The sequence below is a fragment of the Neophocaena asiaeorientalis genome, unplaced genomic scaffold, assembly GCF_003031525.2.
Source record: "Neophocaena asiaeorientalis asiaeorientalis breed wild unplaced genomic scaffold, Neophocaena_asiaeorientalis_V1.1 scaffold142, whole genome shotgun sequence".
Lineage (NCBI taxonomy): Eukaryota > Metazoa > Chordata > Mammalia > Artiodactyla > Phocoenidae > Neophocaena > Neophocaena asiaeorientalis.
Window position 1 is genome coordinate 3,880,113 of NW_020174563.1, and position 9,119 is coordinate 3,889,231.

The 9,119-nt window shown below is 42.3% G+C and overlaps 1 protein-coding gene across 1 annotated transcript in view; it reads right to left on the reverse strand.

The window, feature by feature from the left end:
- MIB1 (MIB E3 ubiquitin protein ligase 1) overlaps positions 1 to 738 on the reverse strand; it is a 117,930-nt gene extending 117,192 nt beyond the window's left edge. Inside the window, exon 1 of the mRNA XM_024757922.1 lies at positions 30 to 738. Coding sequence (XP_024613690.1) covers positions 30 to 738 — 709 coding nt within the window. The remainder of the gene's footprint in view (positions 1 to 29) is intronic.
- Positions 739 to 9,119: the final 8,381 nt, after the last annotated feature.

Here is a 9,119-nt window from a genome sequence, read left to right on the forward strand (position 1 = left end):
CTCCCCTGCCGTCGCCGCCGCCGCCGCGCCCCCCGCTCGGACTGAAGGCCGGACTGCAGCAGCTCCGAGGCGGCGGCAGCGGGCGGGCAGAGAGGAGGGGGCCGTGGGCGGGGACTCCCCCGCTTCCTCCGGGCTCCCCGGCCGGGCTACAGCGACGGCCGCCAGGAGACCACGCTCTCCCCCGGCCGAGAGCGCGGGGAGCACAGGGGGCCGGGGGAGGTTAACCCCGGGGAGACGGTGCGGGCGGCGGGGAGCAAGCTTAACTGCCGGCCTATTTTCTCCTCTGCGCCCTCGCTCCGGGGTGGACGCCCGAGCGCCGGCGCCGCCTCCTCCCCCGTGGGCAGTGATGGTACCTGCCGACGCCCAGCGAGCGCCCGAGCCCAGGGGCCCCCTTCTCTCTGCCGCCGCGCACGCCGCCGCGCTCCGCCCAGCAACAGAGTCTCCGCCGGGCGAGAGCGGCGCCACATCCGGGTACTGGCGCACCGAAGGCCGCAGCAGCACGTTCTCTAAGGGATTAAGACAGGGCTCCTCAGTAACAGTACGGTGGAAGGGTTTTGGAGAGTCGCGCGACTGAAGAAGGCAGAGAAAATCGTTCCCTAAGCGCCTTCCCAAGGCCCTGTGAGGGTACGCATGCGCAAGTGTTGGAAAAGCTAAGGGGCAGACGCCCAGCCCCAGTCTGAGACGATGGAGGGGCGGTTCCCTGGAGTTGTTGCAGATCGGTTGTGCCGCGCGTCGCATTGGCTGTGAGGGAAGGGGCGGGGCAAGGAAGTGCGTCTGGCCGATTTTTAGGTGGGACTGGAGGCAGTGAGGATCCGGATGTGGTCTGGGCTGCTGAAAGCGGGTACCTCTGGTGAGGTCAGTCTTTAAACAAGTTGTAGAGTACCTGGATGTACTAAGTGTGAATTTGGGATTACATAACGTTTTAGTCTTTTTGCTTTTAATTTTTATTGGAGTATAGTTGATTTACAATGTTGTGTTAATTTCAGGTGTACAGCAAAGTGAATCTATTATATATATACATATATCTACTCTTCTTTAGATTCTTTTCCCATATAGTCCATTACAGAGTATTGAGTAGAGCTTCCTGTACTATAACAGTTGGTCCTTATTAGTTACCTATTTTATATATAGTAGTGTGTTTATGTAGTTTTCTTTTTTAACGGGGTGGGGAACAGGACAGATTATGACACAGATTAAGGGCAACCTGTATTTCTGTATATGTAAATAGAAAGTATTTCAGACCACAGTGGGTAATTAGTGATGTGTTTTTAAACTGAGCAGAATGTTACTGAATGATGTGTCTTGCCTTTATGTGGAGTCAGGGTGGTGAGTAGACTCCAAACAGCACAAGCTCCTGGGAGAGACTTTACAAGCATATTGCCCATTTAACAACATCTTGCCCATCCATTACATAATTCGGCCCCCAATCACAGAGTGGTTTCTGGCTGGTATTACTTAAATGACATCATGGTGTGTAGGATTTAAAATCATTTGTTCACCGCCCACACGGATGCATCGTTAGCATACTGTTGCTTTTCCTGAGAGTCAAGGGAGCAAGGAATACTCCAGCATTATCGAATAATCAAGTGGAAAGAAAGGGGGTGTTAAAGAGTAACCAGTGGAAAAAAAAAAAAGAGTAACCAGTGAATGATTATGTAGTGAAATAAATGTTCTTAATTTTTCATGTCAGTGAAACAGGAAAATACCAGTATGGAATCCCAAAGGCCAAACAGAGCTTATTTTAGAAACTAAGCAGTTCAAATATTTGTTCAAAATAGGCAGCCAAATATGTACTCTATTTCAAAGCATTTTCACCCTGGAAGTGTTAAATGTGCTATTCTTTCTCTGCCAACTCTTTCTTTTCTCTCTGGGTTCTTTTCTGGTTTCCTTCTTTTCTTGTTCACCAGTTAAATTGATCACATGCATTAATAACTTGATAAAAGATTTTTAGAAAAAAAATATAGCCACTGCACAAGTTATACTGTGGTTGACTTTGTAAAGTAAGCTAACTCGAGAAAAGGCCAACTGAGATGATAAGACAATAGTGCAACCTTGCATTTTACATCAAACCCAGTTTATTGATAATGGCTTTCCATATGTTTGATTGTGTTTATCTCACCCAGGAGTTTTATACTTATGAAGACATCATCTCATATTTAGACAGGCTTTTATTCTCAATACCAGAGATTTGTTATAATAACTTAGAATTTTATTTGTCCTTAAAATGGAAAAGGATCTTAAGAGGTGATCTAGCCCAATGGTTTTCTTTTCTTTTCTTCCCCCATCCCTTCCCCGCCGCTTGACAAATCCTCTGTTCTTACCCTGACCTGTAACAGGAGCTAGGCGCTATAGATGAATTCAGGAATTCCCCGGCGGTCCAGCAATATAGCAAGGCTGGTACCTGCCTGTAGTCTTCCCTTCCTCCTGCCTTTGCAGGGACTCTGCAGAAACTCATCAAAACCTCTGGAATACCACTGAGCACAATTAATCAAATTAACCTAATCCACATATTTGATAAGAAGAAAATGAGGCCAGCACTGATTAAGTAATTTGTCCAGGATTTCAGAGGAAGTTAAGAAAAAAGCAAAAACTATAACCCATATAATACTGGATGAATTTATGTATATTAAACAGTCTCTTATCCATCCATCCCCTTATTAAACACATTGTGAATTTATAACACTATCATGTTACCAAGACTATTTCAAGGCCCTTAAATTAATTCAGTTTGCCAATGGTCTCTAAATATTTTTGATCATACATCCTTTCAGTACAAAATTTTTGAACACGTACTTCCAATATGTGTACTTATTAATGTATAACTTATATATGTATTAGCATGTTACATGTTATATAATATACTCAAAAATAGAAATTACAAGAGGATAAGATACCAAAGAAATAGGAAAGTTTTCATACTTTCTTCCTTCACTCCAATAGATCATCTCCTGCATCCCTGGATGTTTAAATTAGTGTTCTCCAAAGTAGACACACCACAATAACAAGCTCATAATTACAGGAAATAGATTGGTGGTTGCCAGAGGCAGTGATTGGAGGGTGGGTGAATAGGGTGAAGGAGGTCAAAGGTACATACTTCCAGTTATAAAATAAATAAGTCATGGGGATGTAATGTACAGCATGACGACTATAGTTAGTAATACCATATTGTATATTTGAAAGTTGCTACAAGAATAGGCCTCAAGGGGCTTCCCTGGTGGCGCAGTGGTTGAGAGTCCGCCTGCCGATGCAGGGGATACAGGTTCATGCCCCAGTCCGGGAAGATACCACATGCCGCGGAGCGGCTGGGCCGTGAGCCATGGCCGCTGAGCCTGTGCGTCCAGAGCCTGTGCTCTGCAACGGGAGAGGCCACAACAGTGAGAGGCCCGTGTACTGGTGACAGATGTTAACTTATTTTGATGATCATTTTGCAATATATACAAATATCAAATCACTAAGTTGTATACCTGAAACTAATATAAGGTTGTATGTCACTTATACCTCAATAAAAAAAGAGCCTGGGAAATGAGAAGGGGGAAAATAATTGGTCTTATGCATAAAAAGTGTTGCACAGGACTTCCCTGGTGGTGCAGTGGTTAAGAATCCGCCCTCCAATGCAGAGGACTCGGGTTCGATCCCTGGTCAGGGAACTAGGTCCCACATGCATGCTGCAACTAAGGAGCACACATGCCCCAACTAAGACCTGGTGCAACCAAGATAAGTTAAATAAATAAAAGTGAAAAATACATAAGCATTTTTTTTAAAAAGTGTTGCACATTGAATTATATCCTCCAAAAAGATAAGCCCTGATGCCTATGAATATGACCTTATTTGAAAAAAGAGTGTTTGTAGATGTAATCAAGTTAAGATAAGGTCATACTGGAATAGAGTGGGCCCTGAATCCAATGACTGGTGTCCTTACAAGGGAAGGGAAAAGGAGATTTGGACACACAGACATGGGGACGAAGGCCACGTGACAACAGTGCTTCTGTAAGACAAGAATGCCAAGGATTGCCAGCAACCAGGAATGAGCAAGGAAAGATTCTTCCCTACTGCCTTCAAAGAGAGGGCACAGTCCTGACAACACCTTGATTTTGGACTTCTAGGCTCCAGAACTGTGAAAAAATAAATTTCTGTTGTTTTAATCCACAAAGTTTGTGATAATTTCTTACAGCAGCACTTGGAAACTAATACAACAAGAAAGGAAGAAAATAAGCATAGCTGTTACTGTCCTCATTTCTGTTACTGCTCACAATACCATAGTTGATATTTATAACTCCGTCTTTCCATTACACAGCCCACATTTCCTTCTCCCTCTGCCAACATGTCAACTGACTGTAGTCCCATACCTGGCAGGTGGTCCAAATCTTCATTTTTGAAGGACTTCACTCAGTTCTTAGTGGGTGGTTGTACTGTGATAATTAATTTTATGTGTCAACTAGACTGGGCCACAGGGTACCCAAACATTTGATCAAACATTATTCTGGGGGTATCTGTGAGTGTATGTGTGTCCAGATGAGACTAACATTTGAATCAGCAGACTGAGTAAAGCAGATTTCCCTCCCTAATATGGGTGGGCCTCTTTTAAACAATTGAAGACCTAAATAGAACAAAACGTCTGAATAAGAGGGAACTTCTCCTGCCTTACTACTTGAGCTGGGACATTGGGTTTTTTTCTGGCCCTGGACTCAGCCCAAAACATCAACTCTTCTTGGCTTTTGAGTCTGTGGACTTTTCAACTGGACCTTACACCTGTCATCAGCTTTCCTAGTACTCAAGCCTTTGGACTCAGACTTCATGCATTAGCTCTCCGGCATCTCCAGCTTACCAACTGAAGATCTTTGGGCTCCCTCAGCCTCCATAATCCATGAGCCAATTCCTTATAGTAAGTCTTGTCATTATATGTAAAGATGTGTCCACTTATATATTATCATACATTAATAATATATTTTATATATTTGTATATATTATATATATGAAGATGTGTGTGTATACATGTATACATCCTATTGGTTCTGTTTCTCTGGAGAACCCTAACTAATACATGTAGTCTACTATTAAGTTTTACTAGAACATAAATGAACTATTCCAAAATGTACCCCCAAAGAATCTCTAGATTCCAAACACAGTCCTTTCTTAACCTTTTCGGTAGCAAGAATCCCATTTCCACTCAATAATTGGGACCCATCCCTCAGTCAGTACAGTTAACTCTCTTCTCTGCTTGTTGGTTTAGTGGTTTGAAAAACCCAAAATGTTCAAGTGTCAGTCTCAACCTCCAATTCAGTGGAAATATTTTGGTATCCTCTGGTGGAAACACTCCTCACTTGGGAAATAAGTTCTTATAACCAGTAAAACACACAGGTGTAGAAATAGGAATCAAAACATTTTTTCCAGGGTGGTTATCTACTACTGTAAGAATGAAAAGAGCCATGTCAACCCCTTGATTCCTGAACCTGTTGATTATGACTATGGGAGCACCATCTATTGGTCACATGTTCAAAGCACATATCTCAGTTGGTGTTCCATGGTCAGGCATTTAGTTTCAACCACAACCTAGAAGAAAGCAGGAGCTATTTCTCAAAGGGAGAATACTTATTGAAAGAAGAGGGCATAATTTTGAACTAAACCCTAGAGTTTTGCACTGGGATTCTACTATCAACATCTGACAGAGGATTCATATTGTATGACAGTCTGTCACAGACATGTAACAATATGGGCCTTGCTGGGTCATATGGCCCACATGACAGAGAAGCTTGCCCTGCAGTCTGGGCCTGCTTCAGAGTTTTCTCTTATTTTAGGAACTACTCAAAACTGGCTTGTACAAAGCAATATAAATGTGATATATCTTGTCTCTAAAATACAAAAAGGTTCAAGTGTTTTTACCTCTTTCTTAGCAGCTAAAGGTACAATTTGCCTTTTATTTTACAGAGGATATTCTGATATGCCCCAGACCACTGGACTCCTGGCAACTTTATCAAAGTGATAGGATCTAAATTTTCCTAGATTATCTGCCGTCCATTGGTATTCACGTGTCTTACTAAGGCATCTAGAGTTCTTGACACTTCTGGCCCACCAAGTCAAATCAATAGAATGTCCTCACTGTAATGGACCAGCGTGATATTCTGTGGGATGGTAAGGGAATCAAGGTCTCTACAAACTAGATTATGACAGAGAGCAGTAGACTTTACATAGCCCTGAGGAAAGACATTGAAGATGTGCAGCTGCTCCTGCTAGATGAAAGCAGTATGTTTGTGATGATGCCTGTCAAATTGTACTGAGAACAAAGCACTTTGTAGATCAGCCATAGCTGGAGCTACACATTGATATGCTCCATTAGAGAGACCGCATCTAAAAACAGTAGCTACAATTGAGTCACCACCTGATTAAGTTTGTAATAATACACAAGAGCCATCTTCCTTTGCAGGCTAAAGAGCAACTTAAATGGTGGGGGGGGGGCGGTGATAGGAATTACTCTCCCTGCATTTTTCAAGTCTTCGATGTTGTACTTATCTCTGCAACTCCCCTGGGGTGTAGTTTGCTTTTGGTTTATTGTTTGATAAGGAAGGGCAGTTACAGGACTTCCATTTGGACTTTCTTACTATTATGTTTCCCTCCACAGATGAGGGAGCCAATATGCATATTCTTCCAGTAGCCAGGTATGTCTGTTCCAACTATGCATTCAGGAACTAGGGAACTAACCATAGTTAGTTCCCTGAAATCATTGTGCAGTGTGCTAGAGCCAAAACGGGATTAACCACGTGACCTCCGTAAGCTACCACTCTGACCAATGGATTCCAGTGGCTACTTGGGTGCCCACAAGGATTGGCATACTCGTAGCCAGTATATAGAGACTCCTAAAAGAGAAATTTCCCTTTCCCTAGTGCCCATTCACTCTGGAAAATGGCTGCTGGTTTTGAGGGGGGAGAAAAAAAAGGAAGGAGAGTTATAGGATACATTTTTGGCTGTGTCACAGGGCTTTCTCAAGAAGACCCAACCTCTTCTCTATTCAAGAACCTGTGAAATGGCGTATATCCACACACTGGATGAAAGGCCGTGGCTCTTCACTGTGGTGACTCAGGTCTATGCCTACCAGAGCTAGAATCTTTCTGATTGTATAGATCTAAAGGTATTTAAGTGAGGTGCCCATCTATTTAATTCACTGTGATTAAGCCACCACCATGGAGCTATGTGAGTTAAAGCATTCTGACTGCCACTCTGGTCCTATTGGCCCATCTTAGTATCTGCGTTCACTTAGTCTCTGGTGGCTAAGCACTGACACCTGGCCTGTTACTGTGGCTTGAAATCAAGGAACCTATTTAAATGGTGAAATCTCCCACCATCAACCCTGACCTATAGATGACAGCCATCAGTGAGCTTTTTAAAGATGCTTTTTGGCCTCTCAACCTACTGAAAATAAGCCACCATTATCAACCAATCTGCTGCTTGAACTACACATTGTATCTGAAAACTCTGGAAAGTGCTCCCATGTTAAATTCATCCCAGTCCAATGTTAAGTTCTGCTTTTTGTTTTTTGTCAGGCACTTGGAGAATCCATTCCCTATATATTCTCAGGTCTCTGACAATATAAATTTGAAAAATCTTGCAATTTGTGGTGGGGGTGGGGATGGCGCTTATGATCTTTCTTCTCCCAAGTCAGAGGACGAACTACTTCAGATGAATTCACTACAGGGTCTTCAATAAATAGAAAGCTAGTCTCCTGAGACATGGGGAAAAGGAGTATTTTGGTTGACAAAGAAAGCTCAGAGGAATGAAATGCACACAACCACTTGGATGGATCTCAAGGACATTATCCCAAAGGATTACATACTGCATAATTCCATGTATATAACATTCTTAAAGTGACAAAGTTATAGAGAACAGATCAATAGTTCCCAGGGGTTAGAGCTGAGGGAAGGGTATGACTATTGGGGGCAACACAAGAGTTTCTTTGCGGTGATGGAACAGTTCTGATTCCTGACTGTGGTGATAGTTACTTGAATCCACACATACAATAAAATTTCATAGAACTATACACTCAAAAAAAAAAGGAGGGTATGTAAAAACTGGCAAAATCTGAATAAAGCCTACATCTGAGTTAATAATACTGTATCAATGTCAGTTTCCTACTTTTTACAAGGTACTATGTTTATGTAAGATATCATTGGAGGAAACTGAGCAAAGGGTACACAGGAATTCTATACTATTTTTGCAACTTATTATGAGTCTTAAACTTTTAAAATAAGTAGAAAGAAAAAGAAAGAATGAATGAATGAAAGAAAGGAAGGAAGGAAGGAAAGAAGGAAGGAAGGAAGGAAGAATCTAAGGGGGACATGAGGGTTCAAGTTTCTCAGATTTGTCTGAATCCAAATGCCTTCATTCTAAGTCTCAGGGTTCCAATCTATGCCTACAGAAGGGGTTCTGGGTCCTCAGTGATACTGCACTGATGAGTTAACCAATCCTGGTACTTCCTTGCTTTTTTGCTTCTAGACTTCTTTTATATGAAAACAAAAATGTCCTTCTTGTTTAAGTTGTTTTCAGATCCTTCTTGTTTATTTTTTTGTTTTGTTTTGTTTTTTTGGCCGTACGCGGGCCGCTCACTGTTGTGGCCTCTCCCATTGCGCAGGCTCCGGACGCGTAGGCTCAGCGGCCGTGGCTCACGGGCCCAGCACCTCCGCGGACCGGGGCACGAACCCGTGTCCCCTGCATCTGCAGGTGGACTGTCAACCACTGCGCCACCAGGGAAGCCCGTTTAGTTGTTTTTGTAACTCAAAGCTGAAAGCAGTCCTAACTAATTCAAGTTCTTGACTCATAATTAGATATAATACTTTAAAATTTTACTCTCTAGTGATTTCCATCCTCTTCCTTCCTAAAATTATTTTTTCTAAACAATCAAAAGAATGTTATATTAGTTGGACCTTTTTATTTCAAAAGACAGAAAATTCAACTCAAATTGGCTTAACCAAACGGGGAAATCTCTTAGATCATATAACTGAAAGAAAAAAAGAAAAAGATGTTCTAGTTTAATATGCATGTTTTGGCTTAGGAGCTCAAACGACATCTTTAGGATTCAGGTTTTCTCCATTTCTCATTTCTTTTTTTTTTTTTTTTTTTTGCTTTTCGGG